At 39.7% G+C, this 26,732-nt stretch overlaps 1 protein-coding gene across 10 annotated transcripts in view; it reads right to left on the reverse strand.

Annotated features, from left to right (window-relative positions):
• cadm1a (cell adhesion molecule 1a) overlaps positions 1–26,732 on the reverse strand; it is a 394,713-nt gene that overhangs the window by 93,773 nt on the left and 274,208 nt on the right. For all 10 annotated transcript variants that reach the window (XM_037120290.1, XM_037120284.1, XM_037120283.1 and 7 more), the window contains one exon: positions 7,602–7,748. In XM_037120290.1, coding sequence (XP_036976185.1) covers positions 7,602–7,748 — 147 coding nt within the window. The remainder of the gene's footprint in view (positions 1–7,601; positions 7,749–26,732) is intronic.

A 26,732-nucleotide genomic window follows, 5' to 3' on the forward strand; every position in this document is an offset into this window, starting at 1 on the left:
AGCAAAATTGAGTGTAAATACGGGACTTGCCAGAAACACGACTTCAAAGCAACGCCATATTGTTCCGCGTCTGCTCGATGTCTAAATAGGAAACCACTTGGCAAACCTAGCAGGATAAGACGATGATGTATCACGGCTCTATTTCTTTGAGGATTCTGAGCTGTAAATCCAACAAATGCACAACATGAAGAGCTGCTTGAAATACTCAAAGACAGGAGTGAGTTGAATGACTTTACTATCTCTGCCAGCCTGGGCCAGTTGGACTCCTTCCTGCTGTGCATACTTGACATTAACATGCTCTACCCTCTTCATGTGTGAAGATGATTTAACAGTTTATTCTCGCTAAAAGGTCCTGTTCAAATGCAAAAACAGATCAATTTTTGCCTCAGAAATAGCCAGAAGACATGGTTTCATGCTTTGGTACGAGTGATAACGTGACTTTAAGGCCAATATGTGGTATTTTTCTCTTGGCTTGCGTGTAGAGCACAGCGTTTGTGATTGCCAAGGATACACGGTGAGACACTGCTGCCTACTGCTTCAACATTCATTATGATTGTGTAACAAAAGGAAAGCGTAGTCCATCTTCAGCCGGGCAGTCTTGCTTTCCTCAGATTTTTTATTCATTAAAATTATAAGCAGGTCAAATTTCACTCCCCTTGCTAACTCCAGTCCTGTTTCTCATATATTTTCCCCTCCGAGCTGCCTCATTAAGCTGCTTTCGCATGAAGCCTTTTACCCTGAACCTTGATAGCCTTCAGTGGACAGATCACCCACTGCTACAGAGGCTGCAACTCTTCCCCTCCTCCACAGGAGAACAAGGGCAGTGTTTGTGTGTGAGTGCTCGAGTGCACCCTCTTAGCCTTTTCGTACAAGTGAGCATGAAGGTGTGTCTGCAAAAAAGATACTTTGCCATAGTGAACGATGTCAGAAGTCTGTGTTCCTACGAATGAGGACTTAAACGCTTACCGTTCCTGAAAATGTATGTAACATGATCCTATTCCAATCCAGCCCAAAGTGAATTCAAAGCTGTTGTTGAATCATTTGGAGTACAGGAATGGTTGTGGGCTCTTTTGAAAGGTGACAGTAAGATCTTTTTTCCCCAAAACAGTGGTAAGCTCTTTGAGTGTTTCTCGCATTGATCTAACGGAGTGGGTTTGAACGCACTGACTTATTTATTCATTTTTTTTTCTCGGCTGAATTTATTAATGCAAAAATATGTCCGCAGATGAACTGTAATTGCCTCTTTTAGCTGGAGAACACAATAGGTTCACATCATGTAGTTAAAAAAAAATGTTCAGTTGAATATTTCCTTATTTAAACAAACTTTATGCATATATAATAGTCAAAAGCAAGTGTTTCTGTGGAAAAAACACCCTGAGCAAGTTTAGACTTGAGAAGACTGACAAAAATGATATATTTTTATAACCCTAACCCTGATTTGATCTCTCACTAGCTAAATGATACATCAATCATCTTTGAATAGCGTGTAAGTGGATTGGGAGAGAGGGGAGGGAACAGAGAGTTCATTTATAGTTTATTTATTCTACAGGATTATTCACAGGCTTTTGTAGGTTCCAGGGGCAGCACATAAGCTGCTATCTGGTGATATTCATGGGAATGTGTTTTTTCACACAATCATATCACCTGATAGTAATATTTCCTAAATAATAATAATAATAATAATAATAATAATAATAATAGGAGACAACAGTGTTGAAGTTTGAGTTGTGTCTGCAATTATGAATCTTCCCCAAAAGCCTATGGCAGTTTGGGCTACAACCCACCAGCTGGGTGATTACTATTTCTGACTTGGAATGGAGCACAACAGTATTCACATATTAAGGTCACTGTGCCACGGAAACATCACCGTCTGTGCATTCGCCAGTTGCAAACAGTAGTCAGAACAACAACCCGTACTAAAGCATCATTTGTTTGTCTTGTCACAGAAGTAAGCTGCTGCTGTTTAGTGAGAGGTGAACCCAGCGTTCTCATCCTGTGTTTCTGGTAAAGCATCTGTGGACGGGAACATACAGTACTGTTTATTCACGTCAGAGTGTGGGGGGTCTTCATGACAGACTTCTAAGTTGAATTCCACTGATTTTACACACATCAGCTTATATATCATCGGAAGCATAGATGGGCAGTGTTGCAGACAAACTTATTTAAAACGTGTGTCATTTTATTTCCAAAGAGAGAAATATTTTTATGGTTTAAAGTGTAGGGGGAAAAAAACTGTACAACAATTAACCTAATCACAGTCTTTGGCTTTAAATCTTTGGCTTTCTCTTCTACTGTTCTGCACTGAATCATAATCTGTCGTAATGGGACTGTTCTCTGTCTTTTTCACTTGTTCAGCTGGTTGCAAGTGTAGCTGGAGATCTTAGGAATTTATCTACTCCACTGCACTTATATGAAGGCCTTTCCCTTTCTCAATCTGTATTTGCAAGTCTCCGAGCTCTGTGGAGTTGACACACTAAATCACTCCAACATCCCTTTAAATATACAACACTGGCGAACAAAGTGTTTTTCAGCATCTGGAGCAAAGCCATGAAGAAAAGCAGCGCAACACATCCATCTCCTGAATCTCATGGACTGATTTGGATGGGATTCAAAATCAACTAAGCTCCACAAAGATGACTCACAGAAAGCATCAGAAGCACTTTGGGTTGACATATAGTGTGACAGTAGACTGACCAGTAGCCTCTGTGTATGTAACTGCAGCCAGTTTCAAAGCACTTCTTCCTTGCTGCTCTCTATCTCACACTCAAACATAATCCACCACCGTGGATTCAGACAGAGATGGCAGATGTGATATTTTGAAGGAGGCCAATGTTGTTTGCGAGGCTGTCTGGTTGGAGTCCGTGTCGTAATGAAGCAGTGCAGCTGCAAGCGAAGATGCCTGGGAGGGATCACAAGAGATCAAGGAGCCCCACGTCAAAGAAGAACACCTTGCCCTTGACAGCCAGCTTGTGGGAGTCGTCTCACAGTGGCTCGGGACAACCGCAGATAAATACCAAGCTCGGTTTAGCATACGCATGAGGGCCTACTGCGAATTTGCCCTTGTATAGTATATACAGAGTATGTTAGGAAGGAGGCAAACATGACTAAGGAGGGTGTGTTGACAGTGGAGGAGGGCCTGACACTCACCACACAGGGGAGCCAAGGAGTCATGAGTGCATGTAGACTGTGTGTTTGTGCTTAAGTCTTAAGTCTGTTTTGTGACTCCTCAGCAAACAAGCAAGAGTTTTAGATAAGCCATAATATCTGAGAAAGGTGCAACTAATTGTGGGGGGGAAAAAATCCAGATTAAGAACATGAAAATAAATGAGTTCAAAAGAGACAGTCAAGGGCATTACAGAACTGTGTGCTAAGTTGTGCCAAAAGGAAAGCACTAAAAGATATTTTAGAAAGGAGATTTGCAATTAAAACTTTGACCAAAACTTCAACTTGATCATTTTAATGCTTTTAACTAATATCGCAGACAATATTTGCACAGACATTTCAAACTGCACACTATGCAACAAACATAGGTACACAGGTACTCATATCACATCAGTTTACCAATTTCCTATGGCTAACATGTCAACCTTCTATCTGCCCATGAATGTTAGTCCATTGTTCAACTCTTATTTTTGCTCTGGTTTTGGTCTACACCATCTCATCTCATAATTACAATTGAAAGATCTGCTGACATTTTCAGCAAGTTTGTGTGCAATCAAAACCGGCTACTTTCTTCCGGAGGTTGCACCATCTCTGGTGGTGAACACGACAACCAAAGCAGGTATTTTAAGCCAAAACTGGACATTTTCCTGAACCTAAACAAGTGTTTTTTATGCGTAAGCCTAAACAGAGAATAACCACAGCATTGTGACGAGAGAGAAGTAGAAAGTTCAACCCACCTCCACATCTGACACACAAAGAGAAGCTTTTACAATTAATTTAGAGCAATGTTTCTTTCAACTTAATGAATGTTATGTCCAGTGTTAAGTCTTCTTTCAGCGCTGGTTTTGGTCTCCACCACCTCTAGAGTAAAATATCAGAAGGCTGCAACTGCTCCTCTAAATCCTGCAAATCTCTTGCTGCATATGGTTTTGTTTGTTTTCTAAAACTCATCTGACAAAGGCCACCTATGTGTTTTTTCATGTGGTGCTCTCACTCGAGTTCTCACTACTGCATCGAGTTGAGTGTTCTATGATAATTTGAGAAACTGCACAACTGTCTCCTTTCAGCATGGCAATATCATTGTGCTGATTCCCTTGAACTGACCCCAACGGTTAACTACTTAGACACAGTTATTTATAGAGTGTATCTTAAATCCTGGTATTAATGCATGAAATGGTGGTCAAGTAGCAAAGTAGTTACGCCTACTCAAATTGTATGAACATTTCGAATCAGAATTATCTGTTAAATCCTTTCTTAATCCTTGTAGATTTCTTTAACGCTAAGTGGCGGTGAAATAGGATGTACAAATTACATTAAAGTAATAAAAGAACACCTCATATTCTTGCTGGTCAAGCTCTCTTTTTGGCAGATGTTGGAAAAGGCACCTTTGTTAAGTGCTGATGTGTGGCAGTACATGTAAAACATGTTGGGGTTCGAGCTCCATGTAAAAATTCAAAATACAATGGAGTATAATGCAGAAGGGCTCTCAGGCATTCTATATTCCTTCAAAATATTCAGTCTCCTAATGGTCAATCACTAACACCTATCATTCCACATGTTCTATACACTATCGGGCAAGTATGCAATTTCATATATTGAGATTAAAATTTAAATGTCCCATCACTTGCTGCCATTCTTCTGATTGTCTTTGGATAGCCGCACTGAGGCTAATGCTAAATTAGCCTCTCTACTACTAGCTTAGAAAGCATCAGAAAGCAAAGAAGCCTTAATTCAGGAGAGGGAACATTACCTGGAGAGCAAAATATAAATTCTGAGAGTAAAACTGAAATATATGACTTGGTAGCTTATTAGCTTTAATAACAACTACCAGACCTGCCTCTCTAGATAAAAGTCCCCTGCTACTACATGTTTTTATTTTTGGTCAACTGCCTCTAAGCCTATGATATCGCAACAGATTTCCTCATGCAAATCACTTGTATCTGGACATGAGTTACAACAATACATTTGTATTTGAAATATTTAATATAATGCTGTTGTTATATAGTTACGGACACTATGCCACAGTGAAGTCAACATTCTACACACAAAGAGCTTAAAAAACATAATTAATGAAACCAAAAGCTTGCGAGACACGACACAGAACGAAGTATGTCCAGCTAATTAAAGCTGTGGCGCGATAATTGGGCAGGATAAGAATAAACATAACAGGTCATTAAATGTTTGGGGATATGAGCTGCTTTTATTAAAACAGACACGCTGAAAGCTGAACATGTTTGGTGGACTGTATTAACCTCATTCTGTATTAAGATTGCCGCAGACATGTGGGTCAAACTTAATGCAGCTCCCTGAGAATACAAATAATGTCAGAGAATATTAATTAATGTTATACAACTTTTCTGCTAGCCCCGTTCACATGCAAAAGACATTTTGTGATATTTGTCAGAATTCATCAACTTTCGCTTCAAACTTTGGTTTGACAAAATGTTACAAAATGTAAATGATGGAGTATGTCAAATGTCTGTCTAATTATACAACTGCCTCGTGGAATGAACTTGTGGAACCGACACAAATAAATGCCTGACTGGGATTGATTTCCGTGTCATCTTATTACATCAAACTGATTCAAGCTATAATTAAACACACACTGTATCAATCACATAAAGGCAAAGCAGTGCCGAATGATGTCTTTCTTTCAGCAGACAGTGTCTGCTACCAACCACAGCCTAGTTCCTCCGCTGACAGCCATATCATCACCTCTGAAATTATCTTTTATAGACGGGGTTGTCTTGAACAGCTCCAACTGCACGTTATGTCGAATGCCTTTACTGTCAATGTTAGGTCTTTTAGGACTTATACTATGCTATCCTTTTGCCATACATGTTAATAATTCATGCCAGAGAATGGGTGAATTGGGAAAATATTTATTTGTTATCATGACCTATGAACATTCAGACATCAATTAAATATGATTAGCAAATCCTGCAGTCACAGAGGACAGTTAATTATTGATTAAGTCTAACCTGCTCTGTGTTCAGGCATTGTCAGCCAAAATATGGAATAAACTGACTAAGAAAAAAAAAAAAATGTTATGGGAAACAAAGCCAAACAAAAAAAAATCAGCCCTTTAAGTTTGCTGGTATCTCATTTTATTCCACAGTAGACTTTCAAATGCAAGTTTCATTGTTGTAATACGATGGAAAATTCATACTGAAATCAAAATTCTCTGCTTTAGTGACGGCTTTGACTGAAACATGCATATAAATGTCTGCCAGTGGTTCAGACTTGGGATCTTTCCATTCTCTCCTTTCCTTCTCTCCATTTTTCTGCAGTCAAAACAAAGTACATTTTCTTACTTTAAAAAAAATCACGCTTACAAGAACTTTGCCAATTTTCAACCGGCTTTGTATCACTGCAGTGTTATGAGTATTTGCAAATGAATAATAGTAAACTTCTCTCCATTTCTCCTGCACCCAGAGGCAATCTGTCAGATTGTCGGGGCTGCTGTATCAAATAAAGATTCTACTTCGGAATTTTTGTATTCTAGCATCCACAGTCAGGCAGACAAAAGAGTGTAGTCAGATCGGGAGGGAGAGACAGATGCTCCTCTTTCTCTGTCTTCAAATCGAGCGAGGGGCACCTCAAGAAGCTCCAATCGACTGGCAAAACTAGGCAGTGCTGATAAACAATAAAAAAACGATTCCGTTCCGTTAATGTAAAGATGGAAATTAACTAATTTTTATCTTGGATCATGATAAAAACCCTCGGACCAAAATGAGTGAGGTGAATTCTCATGATTGCGATAGTTGTGAATCGAGATATAAGTGAATGACATGAAAAATTGTTTAACTCGTTGACGTACAATATTTGTTCCCTGAGTTATTTTGAATTGCCTGAGCCTGTCATCGTCTGTTTATCCTTTATTTGTGCAGGAAGACCTTATGTTTATAATGACTTATATAAGATCCTTGATTGTTTTTCACACAAAAAAGATGGGTATCCTATGTGTGATTCAATAATAATACGTTTTTCGAAGTAAGAATATTTTGATGATTATCAGGATAATATCCTTAATCGCAATTAAGTTGGACCTATCATCCCATGCCTACTACACTGCCTATTTCTCACTTAAAATGATTTCAGAAACATTTTAGTATGGTAGTGGCTGTTCAGCTGCAATAGGACATGGTTGACCTGTTGTTTCCTGTTTCACAACAAACTCAGTGTATAAATCACCCATCAGCATGAGCATCTATTGGTCCAGCGCAGTGCAGTGAATGTTTTCGATCTTTTGAGCAGAAAAGAATACCACAGTCTTTTCCTCTCTTTTCTACGGTCATGTAGCGCCAACAAAAATAGTCCATCTTCTGTATAGACAGCCCAGTTTTATTCAAGTGCCATCTTTCTAGCTGTGAAATACTTCTTTAATTACACAAGCGCAAACCTTAGCTAAAGAAAACACATAGCTGTATCATACTCACGTCTCATGTCTCTGAAGTAAATTGTCTGTCTGTTGGGGTTGAGCAGCTGGATAACGGAGTCGTCGTTGTCCTTCACCCGACAGCTGATAATCGCCATCTCGCCCTCCACCACTGACACATTGTCTGTCACCAGGTTCTGACTCACCACTGGAGAGGACAGGGACAAGAACACATATCAATTGGTGGAGCATTGGTAAAAGCAAAAAGGCAAACGATACAAAATACAAGACATATTCCGACATGACACATAATTAAAAACGATTCTGGAGTTTGTTAATGGAAAGCAGGATTGGCAACAAAAAGAATAAGAGCACATGGGATTAACAAGCGCTATCGACCTCCCCGTTAACGATTATTATTATCTATTTTTTTGTCAAAGTCATCTGACAGCTTTGTAAAAAGACTGAGAAAAAATACATAAACAAATCCAGATAACAATTTAGAACATCTATATCAAATAATATTAAGGAAAGGTGTTTTTTCAACAGGATAGGAAAGAAGTGCAAAGACACTGGTGCTACACTCATGTACAAATGTACAGTATATTAATGTTTTCAGACATTCTCCTGTCTTCTTCATTTCAAACTACTTGACAATTTCCCCTGTTCAGGATATTAGAAATCATTCAAATAAAATATTGTCTACAGATCACAAACACAATGCTTGAGGACACCTTTACAAAAAAAAGCAATGAAATCAATGGATTCATTAACCTGTGAAAACACGTTTTTGCTTACTTATAATATAAAGCCCTCTTATTCCCTTTCCTTTAGTGTTTTGGTGTACACAAAACCCCTTAATGTGTGTCCACGGGAATAAACAGAAGTGAGTGACTGGGAAAACGGCTCGACGAGCCTGTGGGCTGAGAAAAAATTGGTCACGGCAGTCATCAGTCATCAGCTGCCACTTGCTGCACTTAGTTGTTTCACAAACAATATCTCTGCCTGAAGAATGAAGAATGGATTCTTTACAGCTCTGTGCTACTTTGATTTGAAAAACCGCAGTAATAACAGATCAGACTCTGCTTTGGGGTTGCATCCATTGTTGGGCTTGATGGTAAGCCTTGAGTGGTTTTGGTTTATTTTGAATGATCTCCACGAAACCAGCCCTTGGAAACTTGCCAGTGGTGGCTAATAGTTATGTTGTTCCCCAGCGTAATATTTTTATAGTGAGGCACAGACGCACATGCTCCAGGGTTCATGGAACCATAGACAAGCACAAACAGGAAGTCAAAGTGAAATGTCTAATATAGTTTATGCTACTTATCCACTGAGTGACATCATTGGAGGCAATTTACCAAATTACATGCAGCTTCCTCTGGACCCACAAAAGGCTTTATACTACCTTTTACACATGCGTTTTAGTGTTGACCCACTTTAAATGCGTATGTAAAATTGGTGGAGTTACCCTTTAACACACCTTCTTAAATGACTATGGCATTGCTTCTATCTCTGCAAATGGGCCCCGATGCCAGACTACAAGTCATTTGTGTCTTTCCTAGATGTTCAGGTGATTGCGGCCCTCCCCTCGCTTTGCCTTGATGCATGTCAGACTACATGTTGAGCCAATCAAACTGACAGGCTGCTTGTGGTTTTCACGACCTGTGTGATATCCAAAGGTAATCAGACAGCACGGACTAGAGGCAGACTTCTGGGATTAGGTGTGTCTGCAAGCTTGTTATGGATGTTGTCAAAGTACTATAGGGCAGTGAATGAAAAAAAAACTAAAGTCAAGGTGCAAGGGTCTCTTGAGACGTCATACACATGCTATACAAGGCAAAATAACACATTTGTTCCTGACGCTCCATATGTGTCAGAGCGGGCAACTTTCAGCCTGATCAGCAGGTCCAGGCCCTTCATGCTCTCAGTGTGGATAAGTCAACCAATTCATTCTCTGCTTTAAACAAGGTCGACACATTGTTGGAACATTTGGGATAATATCCATGCAAAACAAAATATGCAGTGTAAGTGGTTTTGAGTTAATCTAATGCAGAAAATGTGCTTAAAATGATTTGATTAAAAAAATGTATTTGAAATGCTACATATGTAATGTTTGCATGGTTTTGCTATATGTTGCTCTGTTCATCAAGATGCGGCACAATATAAATTAAGTGCAGACTGCTGATGTTAAATCTCTAGAATACAAAAGATCGTATGATGAGGCTGCTGCTTCGCCAAGCTTTCAACTGAGGTTAGGAGGTAACTTATGGATAAGTCTTTGTAATTCCTCCGTTATACTCTCCTCCTACATGGTAACAAAAATAGAATCGCAAATAACATCTTCTCAGAGAGGCTAAAAGGACCGACTCAGGGTTGTGTGTGTGTGTGTGTGTGGGGGGGGGGGGGGGGGGAGCGAAAGAAAGAATCTAAAATAACGCAGGAAACATCAACTACTAATTTGCATGCCTCAGTTGTCAAGCACCTCTAAATATCCCTGCCATTTAGGAGACAAGGAGGATGGGGTGGGAAGAAAGAAATTGCATCCTCTGATGCTGACGGATAAGGATAGACAGCTTAACAAACGAGACTCAAATCAGCATCCCTTTGTGGCCCAACAGCCCTGAATAAATGAACCTTGCCATCTTTAACATTCGAGACCGAGCCTCATTTTTCCAAACATGTGCAGAGGTGGACGGCAGGTTGGGCATCTGGTTATGATAATACGCTAACATATTACAAAATGCATTTCAAGGCATCCGCTGAAGGTTACAAGGCAGCAGCAGGGCGCTGCAAGGTGTCTGCTAAGTTGTGTTTCAGGCCAGAGGAGGTAGTAGGGAGGACTTCAAACAGTGGCTGCCTTGTCAACTTCTTAATTGTTCCTGTTGTGCTAAATAAACAAGTCTGACATGCTGGAAGATGTTGCGTGGAGGCAGGGGGGCTTTGCACTAATTAATGGCCAACAGCAACGGCATGTGCCATGGCCACAGAGGACCCTGTCAGAGGTGCTGTGGAGAAAGCACTTCTGACATCTTGGTGGGCTGTTTAAAGCTCTAACTTGAAGCTTTCTAATGTTTCTAAGAGTATTTTTGGCATCAAAGTCTGCAGGGGAGGAGGTGTGGCTGGAAGGCCAATTTGAAGAACCAAAGGAAAACAAAACAATAAGGGCAAAAGCTCAAGAGCACTTTATTACTAGACAACCTTTCATTGTGCAACCTGTTGTCTACTGAATGTGATCTATGGGTAAGACTTTTTTTCCCTTTACAGTACTATGGGAAGCTTTTATCTGCTTATGAAAACAAGCAGATATATTAGACCTACATAAGCAATATATAAAATGATCACTCCCTCTTGTGATACCATTATCCAATACACTGGCTGCTAGATACCAATATTTTAGTTAAAATGTGCAGGCACTCTCAAAAATGCCACAAGACTATATGACTACTTGCGGTGTAGACTTCTGTAAACTTGATTTACACAGATTAAAATGAATGTATTACAAAACACAGCCATTTGTTCCAAACATACATCACATTCATAACATATGCTTATTCGCCACTTACTACATCCCTCACACGAGGAGGTGGAGGGGACACAAGTGTCCTAAATAAGCCAACAAGGCTGCCACACATCCAAGTGAAGTTCAAATCTGGATATTTACTGGATATTTGAAGGAGACCTGCAGACATTTCTAGTTGTGTTTGTGGTGCCACAAAACAGGCATTTCAACCCTAACCCTATTGTCCTTGTTTTTGGTGCCTAAGCCTAAGCAGAGCATTAACACAGTGTCGTGACAAGAGAGAAATAGAAAGCATTTAAGTGACAAAATGTTGAGTTGATTCTTGAGTCTCATCCCCAGGTGGTCAAATACTGATGCGCTGGGTTTGTTGCTTGGGTTGGACAAAAAGCGCTGGTACAACCTGTGGATGAGACTCAACAATCAACTATCTAATCAACCATCTTTCTCCATGAAGTTATTTGATGCTGTATGTACATATGATGTATCTGATGCACTGTTTGGTTGTGTTCAAATAGAAAAACAGTACAAAAAAAAACCTGTTGATCACAAAAAAAAAAAAAAATCAATGCAGACTTCATGCTGTACATAATAATCTTCACTGATAATCATCACAGCATGCACCAGTGTGGTACTTTTAACATCAGTTACATTGTGGGTGTTGCTCAATTATAGGCAATTATGATATCTTTCAAACTGGAGAAACCTTTTGATGAGCAGGTATTATTTTGATCTCATCTTCTGCTTGCATGTGCATGACGATAAGCAGCACGTTTAGTAGAGGAACAAGTCAACTACATAGGGTACCTTCAGCAGTCTGACATGATGTTAGCATCGTGTTCTTGACACAGAAAGCTGTCACAGCCATGATCACATGAATATGTTTTTCAAAATAATGTCAACGTATTTCTTTGTGAAAACAGAATAAATATTTCATGAGCTCCAGAGAGCTGAAAGTGACAAACAGCTACACACACACCACCTCCTTCCCTTTGTAAAATAGCAAAAGTGATGCTCTGTGTTGATGTTTTTTTTTTTTTTCCTAAATGCGAATGGCTGCATTCACCGTGTGCTTCTTCAATACCTGTGAAGGCTTTATGGAAGCTGCTTGTAAGAGAGAGCTCATCGATATGTGCAGCAAGTGTTGGAGCATCAAGTTTACCGAGTGAGGGGCAGGAGGACAGGACTAACAATACACTCCCTTCAAACAAAACACTCACATTGAAGCTTTTAGTGAGATACATTTAGTTACCACTGACAGTCGTGCACCAGCGTATGACAACAGAAGATAAACTCTCATAACTGAAACAGACATTATGATAATGACACATCAGAGATGGTGGGAGTCATATATAATTGCTAGTCTGAGCTGCACTTAATGCATTTCCTCTAAATGTTTTCAAGCTATCACTTAATTTGCCTTTTTCCCATCACAAATGAGCCCGCGCATTCACAAATACAAAAGCCACCATCATCATTCAGTCTTCCATCCAAGAAGACCGATGGCTTGTATGTATGTATGCCTGTGCAATATACACAGCATGCAGCATTTATACTGACAGTTGTGAATAGTGGCTGTATGGTAACAGTAACAGTGCACGATGACATGTGTATGTTAAAAACTAAGCATTTTGAACATACAAGTATAGTCCGTAAAGGAAGTTTGTGGCTGTGCAGTGCACTGCTGCAGGCCTTTTAAGGCATTTCATCCTATGACAAATACAAACAGATAAGGTTAAAATTGTCCATGTGCATACTTTAGCCTCTATCCAGTGTCATGTACCTCTGATATTTCTGACTTTTCTCAACGGCCAGTAACACATTTGGCCCATGGCAGTGAAAGGGGGCCAGATTTCAGCCCTGGGCCATCCATGTCAAGAAGTCGAAGCAGCCAATCCTAGATTAAAGTTGTCAGACAATGACACTCTCACACTGCACCGTACAAAGCTAGCCTGGGGCCCAAACTCACTAAGACTGCAATGGGAAAGAGTAAAAAAAAAAAAAGAAAAAAAAAAAAGCTATGTTTCATTTGCCTTGGCTAGCAGCTGCATGTTTCCATTTGATTCAATAAGAAATGTATGCATATTAAGTTGGGTTACACAGATGGGCGCCATGGCAGCGAAAAAAGATTTTCGTCAGGAAATCAAACCCAGAGCAATGCTGACAACAAGCTGCTCTGGCACATTGGTTTTATTTGTAGATTGTATTTTGAACATAGAAAATTACTTGTACACAGGATTGATGGATAAAAAAAAAAAGGTTGCTGAACAAATATTAATCTGAGCATCAGTCTGTCAATGTCTCTTTCTTTCCAAGCCTCAGCTCTCCCTGTGGTGTTATTAGTAGTAATAGCAGTAGTATTGCATTTTTTATTAGTTCTACTGTTAGACATGAATTTATTCATGTCCTGTCTCAATCAGAAACATGATGCAATGTACAGTAATCTTATACAGTGCGGTGCAGTTTCTTAAATTATGTACTTGACTTGCATGTGCCGTTCCGTTCTCTGCACCGCCTCTGATCAACACAACCAATCGAGATATTCATTTCGCTCTGACATTACTCGGAACATGTGTATCTGAGCGCATGCTTTGTGAACAGCGTACAATCATTTTCTCCCTTTTTTTGTTGGCATGGCTCCCGCTGATAAAATGACCAATTTTTGTGCACTGGGCCAGAGCCTTTGTGTGGGGGTGGGCAGGGTGAGGGGGTTTGAGAGCGCAACCGAAAGAGTGGCAGTGTTTATGTTTTGCCAATGTCTGATTGCAGTCACTCCTGTCTGATTGCATGTTTTCACAGATGTGTGTGTGTGAGCACCCTTGACTGTATGTCTCCACGTTGACCATGAAGAGTTGATTCTCTGAAGAATCATACGAATACAGCATTATTACCTTTTATTACTATTATTAGCAGGGTAAAAAAATCCATTGGGTACAGACCGTGCAATGTAATAACAGAATTGATATGTATGAGGAAGCATCGCAGAAGACCTTGAAAGTAAGTTTGGCTTTTATACATTGAATAATGTAATGTGTTTCTTGATCTTTGTAGATTGTACTTGACATTTATCAACTGTGCTTGCCCAGCCCATTCTCACTCCCAATGTATTAAACACAGCAGCCCGGTCACCTATGCTTCTGAGTTTGATGCTGTAGCTATCCCTGTAATATCAGTTTTTTTGAAGTGCCCTTTAGTGCAGTAGTATAAAAATAGAGAAAAAATGTGAGTTTCCCTCTGAACACCACAGTTTTTCGTCCCCTTCGTGACCTAGAGCCAATACTTCTGTGTTATTATCCTATGTAATATGAGGAAGTTACGTAAGTTACGAGACTGAACCTAGCTTTTTAAACAAGTATGATATTTTCCTAAACGTAACACAACGCAACGCAACTGATGCCCTAGTATGAATTCATAGCTGAATGTCACTGACTGAGCTACTATATTAGACAGTTTTGGTGTGAGGACATGACGGCTTGCCATAGTTATATGCACACAGTTTTCCTGTAGAGAGACATAGTAAAGTTACTGGGAGTAAATTTATACACAAAACATCTTCAGTATAGTTGAGCCTGAAGATTCATTTGCGACCTTAGGAATATCATCTTTCCCAAGGTCTTCTCACCTTTTTTTTTTCAACTACATTCATTTTGAAGGGTGCAAGATTTAGCTGAGAGTATGAAAACCTTGTGAAAACATAATGTAGATATCCTAACAAGGACACCAATATTATGTTATGATAAGGGAACCTTCTCTGAGCTGTCAGCAAGAAAGCATATCACTATAACCTTTTATCAGTCTGATGTGGCAATAATGGATCAAGACATTTACTAAGTCTTGTGATATTGGCAAGACATAGACACATGCATCATTGGCAGCTCAGCTACTGTGGACTGCCAATGATGCATATGCTGCGGGGATGAATTAAATTTAGGCTGTGCATTAGCATTGAATATGTCAGCCTGAATCAAGTGAGAAAGACATGTGAACACAGCTTTTATCCAGATCCAAAGGGGTAAGATATTGTGTGAACAGCTTTTATATTGTCCTTGCATTTAAATGAACAGTTATTTAAGTAAGAATTCTAAAGGCAATCACATGTTGGCATTTTTTTTTTGTTTTTCAGATAGTGCCGACTTTTAGCACTTCCGTGCAGCTTCTAGCAGCTACAAATGCCACCAATAGCAATCCTTCAAGGGAGCTCTTAGTGTTGTAGTAGCAGAATGTTAACCACATGTGGAGTGTTTCACTTTGTGCTCTCCATGCCAGAATAACTAAGTCAACAAATCACCTGGAAAGAGTTGCTTATAGAGACATCAGCAGTCATACTGTGCAGCTGAAGACAGCTGAATAGAGTTTCCATGGGTCAGCCATTCCGTTTCATCAGCAGTGAACAGGAAATCTATTTCTATGTGTATTTTGTATTTGTTCCAACAGCAATTCCTTACTCATTGTCCTCGAATTAAAGGACTTCAGGGAGAGACATGAAGGAGGACATGAAACGTAAATGCTTTGACTAAAAGACATGTGCCTCGTAGTTATACAGCCCAGCATGGACCTCAGACTGGGCTCCCAAGAAGGTCGATAGCATGAGGCTTTCCAGGAAGAGCACCACGATGACGTATGTTACGGGATTATGGTCGGTGCAGATTAAAGAGTGTGTAGCCATGTTATAAAGTGTCAAGTCTGCAGGAAGTGGAGGTGGATGGATGAGCCAATAATGCGTGATTTTTTTTTTTTAACATTGGGGACGCACGGGTGTTTGCATCTTTATCACAGTCACATAAAGATGAGGGTCCCCTCACCTCGACAAGTCTCTTATTTCAACCAAAACAATGATCCTTTTGTAAGCTACTACTGACTAAATCAATCGCTGGGATCCAAAAACACAATGACACAGCCCTGCAGTATGCGAGAAAAACAAGGAGCTCGACAACCAGCAGTCACATGTACGGATTGTAAACAAAAAAGCGTGGCAAAACTTGTTTGGAGGTTAAATTGAAATCAAAGTTCCTGGTTAAACATTTACACTAAATAGTCCACAAGGATGAACAAAAACAACAATAATTCAATTATGAAGGAAGAAGGGAGTGATCTTAGATGTTTCATCCTTTTCCTACCTTGGAAGTACTATAAACTCTAACAGGGTAGAGATGAAGACCAGAATCAAAACAGGTTCAGGAAAATGTAGTTGTGGGAAACTAGGGCATACGTGGAGGAGAGGGGTAGAGGTAGATGCAAGGGCACAGTGTTACACTTGGAGCAGTCTACAGAGGGTGGCCTGTTGGCTCACTTACAACCTGTCTGATCAGCTTACTGCTGGTCTCAGATCTCAGCATTTAAAACTGCCCAAGTCCGAATATGACAGAATCAACCTTCTCTCTGACCTCACTTGCACTGTTGTGATTGTTTTGGTGTGAGTTGCCAAATTTGAGAGATATTAGTCGAGTTAGTTGAGATGTCTGATGGTCCTTGGTTTATAATGCTCAAAGTGATTAATGAAAACAGTGATAATAGTCTTTTTCCAGAGAGTATAACATATTGCTGTTGAGTGTTTTTTTTTTTTTTTGAGCACCATAAGCTGAGTGCCATCTAGTTCCATTACATCTGAGAGGCAGACATCTCTGTGGCTCTTATCTCCAAATCTCTGCAACCCACACCAAAACAAACTCGATGGATTAATAGCGCACGCAGGATAACGTGTCCTTTGGTGCACTGTCTCTTTAAGGCATTACAATTACGTAAGACTACAGAAGGCAACACAAAGTGTTAACCTATGACGTGGCTTTTCGAAATCTATTTGATGCACAAGACGAGCACAGAAATGCATTTGGAGCCGGATTTCAAGCACAATCTCGGAGAACAGAACAAGCCTTCGACAAGGCGGCCCGCTGTGTGAATGCTGGGTTGGTGCAGCCGACTGACAGCTAAAGGCAGCTGAGAAAAGGTCAAGATCCTTGTATGGCCTGACCACTTCAAACAGTGGAATCCCTCTTGGTGAGGATTTGAAGGAGGCAGCGCCATTAATCTGTGTGTAGAGGATGGCTGTTCAGAGGGAGCCTCAAAGATAGGACACAGAATTTGCTGGAGATGATCCCACTGGTGGGTTTAGTTATCTGACTCCACAAAAAAAATCTCTAGTGTCTCTCGTAGCCTGTTGCCTTCAAATTAAGATATATAGCAGCTACATAGCATGCCAGTGCCGGATAAAGAATAAAGAATTATCCAAAATGAGAATATTAAAATAAGGGATTTATGTTCCGATAAAAGTACAAAAACAAACCTGTTAGAGACTAAAGGGAAGACATTTCAGCCTTTAGCAGCTGCGCGTGTGCAGGAGGTGCACATAATAATTCACAACTGAGGAAACCAACACAGCATTTTATCTGTTTTCCATCACAGACCTGCGCTCTCTACAGCATTTACCTGTTAAAGATTTATACCTTGTGTTGAGTAACAACAGAGGCGATCACAAATTTGTACGGTTCTATTATTGATGTTTTGTGTACCTTATAATGTGTTTATGAGGATTCCTGAGCGGTGAATGGTTTTATGGAGCCCTGGTGGGTGGCACATTACAATGCATCAAACAATGACTGTTTAGCATTTTGTCATTAGCTGAAAATAAACAGCTGCAGTTTCTCAAATTCATAATGACGAGTGGGGTAAATTAATTCTAACAGCAACGGGGCCACCGCAGAGGTGACTGGATATTTTCAGACTGGTATAGCCTTGAATCTCTACAAAGATTTAAAAGCTTTGTTGCAGTGTTACTTTATTTTTCCGAACAAGTTACATACCAGCACGCCGTTAACATCGACATATCATATATATTGTATCTTGCTACAACAAGCAAAATTGTCTTCATAAATGTTTCCCATTTTCAACTGTATGGCATATTTTATGTATATATATATATATATATATATATATATATATATATATATATATATATATATATATATATATATATATATATATATATATATATATATATATTTATCTATTTATTTATGGATACATGATTATATACTGAGTACAATTATGAACACATCTTTACTCATGATAGCAGCAATATCACACTGACACAAAGGAATTGTGACTAATTGTGAGCAAAGACCATTAATTTCTGCTTGATTCCACTAAACAGCTTTAGAGACTCATTTTTCAATATAAACTATATCAATATGAATAAAAAGAAGCATCATTCTGGAATCTGTCAGTATTTTGCACAGTAAAGCTGTAATAAAGATTCTTTTTCAGCCTTACATTGCATTATTTAACCATGTTATCCATAATAGACCAAAGCTAAAGCTGGTGATAGCAGAAACCCCTTTGAGATTCAGTCAAATGTTAAGATAATGCATCTGACCGAATTGCTAATAAATTGCTTCGCTTTAAAGTGTCAATGAAACACACACAGCCTAGAGATCTTGATGGGTCACCGTGACGGCAGTTATATGCAGAGAAAAAAAAACGTATTATATTCACTCTGTCCTGAACAATGAAAGACTTAATATCCCTAAAAAACTCCAGCACATTTCCACGTATTTTCTGAGCACAAACTACAAAGCAAAATAGTTGACAAATTGACATTTAGACCGGATAATCAACTAAGTCTTTACAAATCATCTATGAATAGAAATCTGTGAACTTTAGTGTTTGTACAAAGTTTAATGGCAATTCATGGAACAGTTTTTCAGCTTGCAGTCTGGAGCTAAGTGGTGGACTGTCTCACCCACAACATCAAGTAATACATTTGAACTATTTTAACTCACATGTTAATTTTGGGTGTAAAGGTTAGAGAAGCAAACTTGTGGCCGGGGGCTTACCGGTTCAATCCCCCAGCCGGCAGGATAATATGAGTGGGGAAAGTGAAAGGCAGCACTTGACCTCTCCTCATTACCATTACTGAGGTGCCCTTGAGCAAGGCCCCTCACCCCAGCCGCTCCAGTGGAACTGCTCTTTGGCCAGCAGATCAGACTGCGGTTCTACTGAGCAGCTTCCAGGTGTGAATGTGTTGCAGTTTGAATGTGGTGAAGGCATTAATGAAAAGAGGGCATTGTTTTCAATAAGTCTTGAATAAAGGTAGAAAAATGTTTTCATCTAATTCTGATTCATAAGTTCAATGTGAAGGGTCACGTTTAATGCAAAGTTTTGTAGTCATGTTAAGTCAAGTATCTGACAATCCATAATACGTAAAGTTCTTATTATCACCAAGCAACAATGGCAGTTCTGTCTGTCTGTCTGTAATTGGCATATCTCATGACCTGATCATCTGATCTGCTTCACTCTTGGCAGGTTTGTTGCTGAGGATCAGAGGAAGTGCAGTGTCAGCTTTGGTGCAATTTGGACATGCAATATGGTCAATATTAACGCAGCTCTGTGCAGCAGGTGGGCGTGTCTTCAGCACTCTTACTTATACTGAAGCTGGGGTTACATATGATCCTGTGAGATCTCATGGGGATGCAAACTGCATCAAGATTAACGTACTTCAACAACTGTAGTGAGGTGTTTCAGTGAGAACGAAACAGAAGTAGAGGGTTTACGAGTTGGATGGATTAACGTGGAGAATGTGGGGAGGCGGTCAACACAGGTTTTCTATTCTTTTTTGTCAACAACATTATGCCAGTTAATGTTTATGAATGTTTACCATTGCTTGGCAGCACCATCAACTGCTGAAGTACCAATGTAATTGTCCAGAGTTTAAATCATAATTATCACACATGTTTGATATTATCTGGCCGGCCCTGATGAGTCTGCCAGCAGTTTGGGAGCTCTGTAAATCCCTCGCAATCACCGGATAATCTGTACAGAGCGGCATTTTTTGAATGGGCACTGCACTTGTAACTAGATTTGCAGTTTGTTACAGTGAGAAGGATGGTGGGACCAATTTGTAATGCATTTCTTGTGATGTGATTTATGTATGAAGACGTGTGTGTTAGTCAGCATTAATTCACATTAATTTAAGTTATTCACTGACTCAACATGACGGAAAAAAAAACCAAAACATTACATTACTAACTGCATTAAAGTAACTGCATTAAACATGACACTTAACATTGAAGGGATGGAAAAATTACATGTAATTAAAATACATAAAGTTAAAAAAGTCCCTTTTTGGGCATAATTATTTATGAGATTTGGGTATAATAAGAATAAAAGCGTCATTAATATAACTAAATACTTCCCCCAGCTATATTCCAATAACCCCACCACAAAAACACACACTCTGTATACTCCCCCACTGATGCTTGGTGGAACAGTGGATTTGTGACACATTACGTAAGAATGAGTGTGAAGAGCTTTATAGGGTGTTACATGCTTGCAGTGAGCATGTAAGTGGCTTTTGTGCAACCACTGCTGCTGCATCCTGCACAAAACGCCTTTATCTCACGGCTGAGCTTAATGAGTGCAGAGCAAATTTCAACAATGCCGGTAAATAAATAAACAAATGTAAAACACATCTCATGTGAGGTTTTTACAGCTGTAATGGTGCTCCTGCATTGTGTTTTGCTTATAGTGATATAAAATAAATATGAAAGCAAGCCCTCATATTTATTTATTTTCTATTCATTTGCATTCTGTTGTGTCCAACCACTCTAAACCACTCCGTGCTGTATGTTTATTTTGTTTTTACTCGAGACAATTTTGTCCACCACAATTTGCGGCTACTTAAAAGCAAATAGGGAAAGTCAAATACGGACATTTATTGCAAACAGCGCTGCTTCGTGGAAATGAACTCATTAGATAAGAGAAGCTGCAGTGCCTGGAGTCAAAAATATGTACGTCAGTTTAGCCCAGTGTTACAATAATGTAAATGAGACTCTTTTGGGAAAATTAGGTGATTATGGAGTAATTATTGATGACATGCTTTGCTGGCTTCCATTTCTAAAGGGTGCAGTGGGTGCAATGTTAGCTACAACTGACAATACAAAACTATAGGTTGCAAAAAGGAATGTACTCATTCGACTTCAGGTAGCCAATTTCTGGGTGGGAGGAGGTTGTTTTATGTTAGTCAATTAGCAGTGAGGGTCACTTCTGTCTGGTAACAGTCATTTTCACCCGACAAATAAGCTTCATTAGGAGAAATGAGAAACATCTGAGTGGCACAGAATCTGGTAAGGATGCACCAGACTACTAGAAACTGCTGCTGGGGTGATGTCACTGCTAGTTGGGCTGTGCTTGGTTTTGGCTTGTCTATTTTCAATATGGTGGCCGGCTGACAAACCTTTTCATATTACAGCTAAACAGCTCGCTAAAAATACCTTTCTGTGAACATTTCAAGTCATACAAAGGAAATGCAGAAGCATAATCTTGAGTCATATTAAATCAACACAGCCTTGTCTGACAGTTTGACCTGATTTGACCTTTGTGCAACTGCACTTTGAGTTTCTTACTCCTAAAAAAAAAAAAAAAAAAAAAAAAGAAAACCCTCCAGGTGCTTATCACAAATTCCATTGCATTACAAGGTTGACAATGGTGACGATGATAATAGTTGATCTCTTCAGCAGCGGCAATAAAGTGATGCTATTCATTGTGGTATATTTTCCATGAAATCCAAGCCGTTGCTGCGTCAGCTGCATTTTCAGATTCATTTACATGCTCTCTATCTCACCAAAAGCCACTTAACATCATGAGTGTGGGCTGTTTGAAATAGAGAGGGAGCAACTGCAGCTCAGAAAGCTTTGCAATGAAGTCTCCTGATACGATGCAACGCTTCACAGAAATTAGCTGCACTTTAATGAAACGAAACATACTGGAATTGTTACATTTTCATCACCATTGTCACTTATGGGAAAATATTGACCAAGGATTAGGACTGATCATATTTGCTGTTAATGTTGCATTAAAGAAATGAAACCAGATGTGCTGTACAAGTGTATATAACATTATATATAAACGTAACCAACAAAAAAATCTTCACACTTAATAGATAATCCACTTATCTATTCGATGTTAGTAAAAAAAACAAAAACAAAAAAAAAAAGTGAAAGCCATGGTTTTTGCTATTTTTACATTTGGAATGTGTTAATAAACCATTCCACGAAGATAACCAGCTATTATCTGTGTTCATAATGGAGCAGCAATTTCTCATCTTTTAAATAACATTTTCAGTTTTATTTTGCCTCATCCAAAAAATAATTGCAATCTGAAACCTGACCTGACCTTAAACTGGCAATAAACATCTTTTTAACTTTAACTTACCATTCTAAAGTAATAACAGAGTGCACGCTGAGGAAAAATGACACCATTATGCATATATATTAGTTCTCTATACAGTCAACCTCACTTTCACTATGGTCTGCCACCAGGCTCGATTTTTTTGCCTCAAGAATGAAGGACAAATTACGGCACAAGGGAACCGCATTTGCCATTTTGTGACCAAAAAACTAAAAGGCATGATGTTCTCTATCTACAGGTGGTGTTGGAACAACTTGAATTCTTGTAGAAACACCCACTGATGGAAGAGGACAAGTGAATGATGAAAAAAAAAAAAAAAAAAAAAAATGAGAGTGAACGGATTGGCATTCACTCAATGAAGAGTGCTTGTGTTGTTTCAAAGTCTGGTCCCTCGCTAGCAGGAAGGACAGTTTTATAGTTGTCTATTTTCACTTTAAATTGAAGTTTATGTTTTCTAGCAAATATGTCAACACATAGTTGCCTATATACCATTTATCCAATAGACAGGGGGCATCATTAGTCGTTACAGGTGAGAAGCTTGAACCAGGTGCTTTTGTGTCCTGAGCCTAACCAGATAATAACCACAGTGTTGTAACAGCATGAAATAGAAAACTGAACAAAGAAGTAAAGTTACCAAGTTTCAATGCTTCTGTCCCATTTAAGTCATTGTTCATCATATACAGACATATCTATGCATTCATTAGGGCAGCTTTAAGTAAGTGCATCTGACAGTTAATATCATTTTGTTTCATATCTTATTGCTTTAACCCGCGACAACCCATATCACTGTAACCCCACTAATGACTTGGCCTCATCAAGCTAGATTTTACTGTCAGGATGTGTAACATCCTCTACTCATCTCCTACAGGGCAGATACATAAAGCAGGTGCATCACTTTACATATCATTTCCCACAAATTAACATCTAAAGCAGGCGCGCCTCCTTTTCTCTTCCCCCTCTCCGCCTCACGCTGCTCCCGCCTTCTGTGCCCCTCTCTTTGCTCGGAGGAGACGGAGGGGAGGTTTTGTGTCAGATGCGAATAAAGAAATCGAGAAGTAAACAGGAGGAGCGGCGAGGGGGGGGAGGGATGGATGGGACGCGGCTGCTGGTTGGCGCCGCTAATGATGAGGAAAATGGAGGGTCATGTGGGAGCCATGGCTGGATGGAGAGAGTGGGAGTTGGTGTAGAAAAAGTCAAGATCACTTGAGTGGTGGGCGGATGCTTTGTGCATGTGTGTAGCCCGCTGCTGTGCACTCCATCTACCTGCTCAAGTCGTGTGCGTTCACATGTGTTTATATTACATGGCGGCGGTACATGCCTCGCTCGTGTGAGTCAAACCAAGTTATCCATGAGTGGGACTGTGTGTGTGTGTGTGTGTGTGTGTGTGTGTGTGTGTGTGTGTGTGTGTGTGTGTGTAAGTGAATTGTAGGAGCGAAGGGGGCGGCAGCCAAGTGATTAATGCGTCAGAGGAGGCAGCTGTGGTCTGGGCTCACTCGTTTGGAAATATCTTTAAGGGAAGAAAGCCGGAGCGGGAGAACGGTGGGAAGGGGTGGAGGAGATGCTTCCACGTCCCTCGCCAGATAAACAAAAGCTGAGAGCCTTTACAGGGGTCGAAGGAGGCAGCGGATGAGAGGCAGAATGAGAGGATAGGGGAGGGAGGTAGAGGGCACTGCAGCATCCTCCTGCCCCCTTGTCTCCTATCAAGATTCATTAGTGTCTCCTTTAAGCATCGTGTGTCCTTTACTCAGGAATATTGTGTGAGCTTTTGGCTGATGAATAAAACAATAACCGGGGAATGCTTAAAGGGTAAATCTGGCCTAATACAAGTTTTTTTTTTCTTTTTCTTATGTTGTAGCTTGGGCCATTTTGTAAAAAAAAAAAAAAGGTTTTGTATTAATTAACATAGGCCCCGCCCTGTTGCAAGAATAAAATGTTGGAATTTAAAATTTCCAAATGTCATACGTAGCATATCAACAGTTCTGAAACATACAGTATGTCATAGCATGTGTTAGCATAGCATCAGTTACGATTGCTGGGATCTGATATGATGCATCTCCACAACAGTCTGGTTGTATTATTACCCATATTTGACTATTTTCATTCAGTGAATTTCCCCCGACAGCACCACAATCCCAATGACTCTTTTTTACCTTGAGGTTTTTAAAATGAAACAGTGTGACTGATTAAATTTGTTAAATTTTTACTCAGGGAGTAAATGTAACCATGATCACTGAGCTTAACTGCCAGTTGTGTTTCTGGCAGATTATTAAATCTGAAATGAACACCTGCCATTAATTACACTTTCAGAAAAAAACAAACAAACAAACAAAAAAAAAACACTTGAGGAATAAAAAGGCAATGAATACAAGTTGTCTTACTTTTAAGTAAGTAAAAAGAAATGGCAAAAGTGACAACTGTCAGAAAAAAAAGTCCAATTTATGTCACTGAGATGTTACTTTGCATCTTACATGCGATATTTTGACTTGAACTTCGAAAAAAAGAAGTGTTGAAATCCAAAATCGTGAGTGCGTGCAGAGGTCCAGACACTTTAATGACATGAGTGTCCCCAAACAACGCGTTCACGTTCAAGCGTCAAAGCAGCCATAATGATTGTTGTTGTTTCCGGTGGACAGTCAGCTTGGGTTTTGTTTAACCATGAACACACTTTCCCCCTCACCACTTGGGAATCACTGTTAACTTGGTGACAAAGGTCTCCAGACCCTGACTAAACAATAACATTAACCCAATCCATGACCCTTCTCTCTCAATAAACTCTATTTGTGCCAAAATCCAACAGTTACTCTTATAACAGTATTGGAAGGCACCGAATTATTACGTTGACCAGACAGGGGCATTAAATCAGAGGACAGGAACAATGTATGCCGCAGTTTTATTTGGAGGACTTGCTGGAGGAGCTGCACTTCACAGAGTCTTAAAAAAAAGTATTAAGGCACAGAACTCAAAGGAAATGAACCAATTTCCTTCCATTTAGCTTGTTTAAATGTTTTACTTTGAACCAACCATAAAGTCAGTCCCTTTAATGATGAGAATGTTAACATTTTTATTTTAAAGTTATTACCATGGAATTAGAATCCTAGAGGAGAGAATATTTAACATTTGCTCTCCGCACCATCTGAGATGTAAAAAAAAAAGTGATAGAAGAACTCCAGACCTAACTGGAATGAACTGTAAGTATCTATGACATTTCCTCAGCAGTGTGAGGATGTTTCTATTTGTCGAGAAGTCACCCCCAAAACAAGAGGGAGTGTGGACGGACAACAGCTTGTAGGACTACTGTGTTTCTTGACGCGGCCATTTTAAAATGTGTAGCAAGTCGTGTGGATATTCTGTTGAGTCAGGCAGCTGCAGAACAGCGTGAGGGAGCAGGAAGGGGAGATCTCTCCAGCAACTCCTGATACAAGCTTGGCGAAGCAGCTTTACTCTTCAGGGGCCTCGACGAGAGACAAACAACTGATGATGGAGGGTTTTCTTTTTCTAAGAGAGAGCTCCACAACAGCAACTGATCTTCATGTCAAATAGAGTTTTGTGAAAAAAAAAAAAAAATCTTACTGTGATTACTCTGAAGTTTAACTGATTACATAAAATGGGACAAATAGTTCAGGTGGGGAGAAAACTGTCACATTTTTCTTCCCTTTCACCTGCTCGATTATAACGGTCCATCCATCTGTTCTCTCCCGCTTATCTTATATATATTTTTTAAATAGTATTCGCACTTGCACCGTTACTGTTACTTCTTGTTCAGCCTCCTCACAGCTTGGATATGTTGTTAATTAAAATGTAAGTTTAGTGCCAATAAGTGGAAGTTGGAGGGATGCTTTTGCCATTAACATAGCCCTGTACATAGACAACGACTTTAGAATTTGTACCAAAACTTTTTGGACATTTGACTTTGTGTGTTAATGAGTATTAGTAAAAGTAGTGTAAAGTGTGGCCATCTCATTTGGTGAGGAGGCACACTTTTGTAGTCAGACACAGTGTATCGGTTTACTTTACAGAAACATTCAGAATAGAAACATTATTGCTTTTTTGTTGTCGGGGGATCCGTTCAAATGGAGGAATCCTTAAAGAAGAAGCAGCAAAGTGAACTGGTAAGAGCTACAGGCGACAGATGCTACTGACGATGCTCTCTGTGAACTAACAAACCTTCAGCCCGTACAGCCTGTTGTTGGGAAAACCACTCATGCCGTGCATGCATCACAGCTCTGATTGCTTGCTGCTCATGGTACGGCTCAGTGCACGTACCCTGACCATACAGAAAAGCAACATTAGTGACACGACTTGCTTCTGGGACTCTTGGGGCCTGCAGATCTGGCAGCTACTCTTAAAAATAAGTGCAAGCGATAGATTTCAGCCAGTGCTTGGAGTGGAATAAAAACAAGAACCACTGCCCCTCTTCTTTACATGTTGGAGTGTGTCAATGACTTACTAGCGTGAATGAAAGATACTTGGAGATATGGCTAATGTTCACAACAT

This window comes from Acanthopagrus latus, chromosome 13, assembly GCF_904848185.1.
Source record: "Acanthopagrus latus isolate v.2019 chromosome 13, fAcaLat1.1, whole genome shotgun sequence".
Lineage (NCBI taxonomy): Eukaryota > Metazoa > Chordata > Actinopteri > Spariformes > Sparidae > Acanthopagrus > Acanthopagrus latus.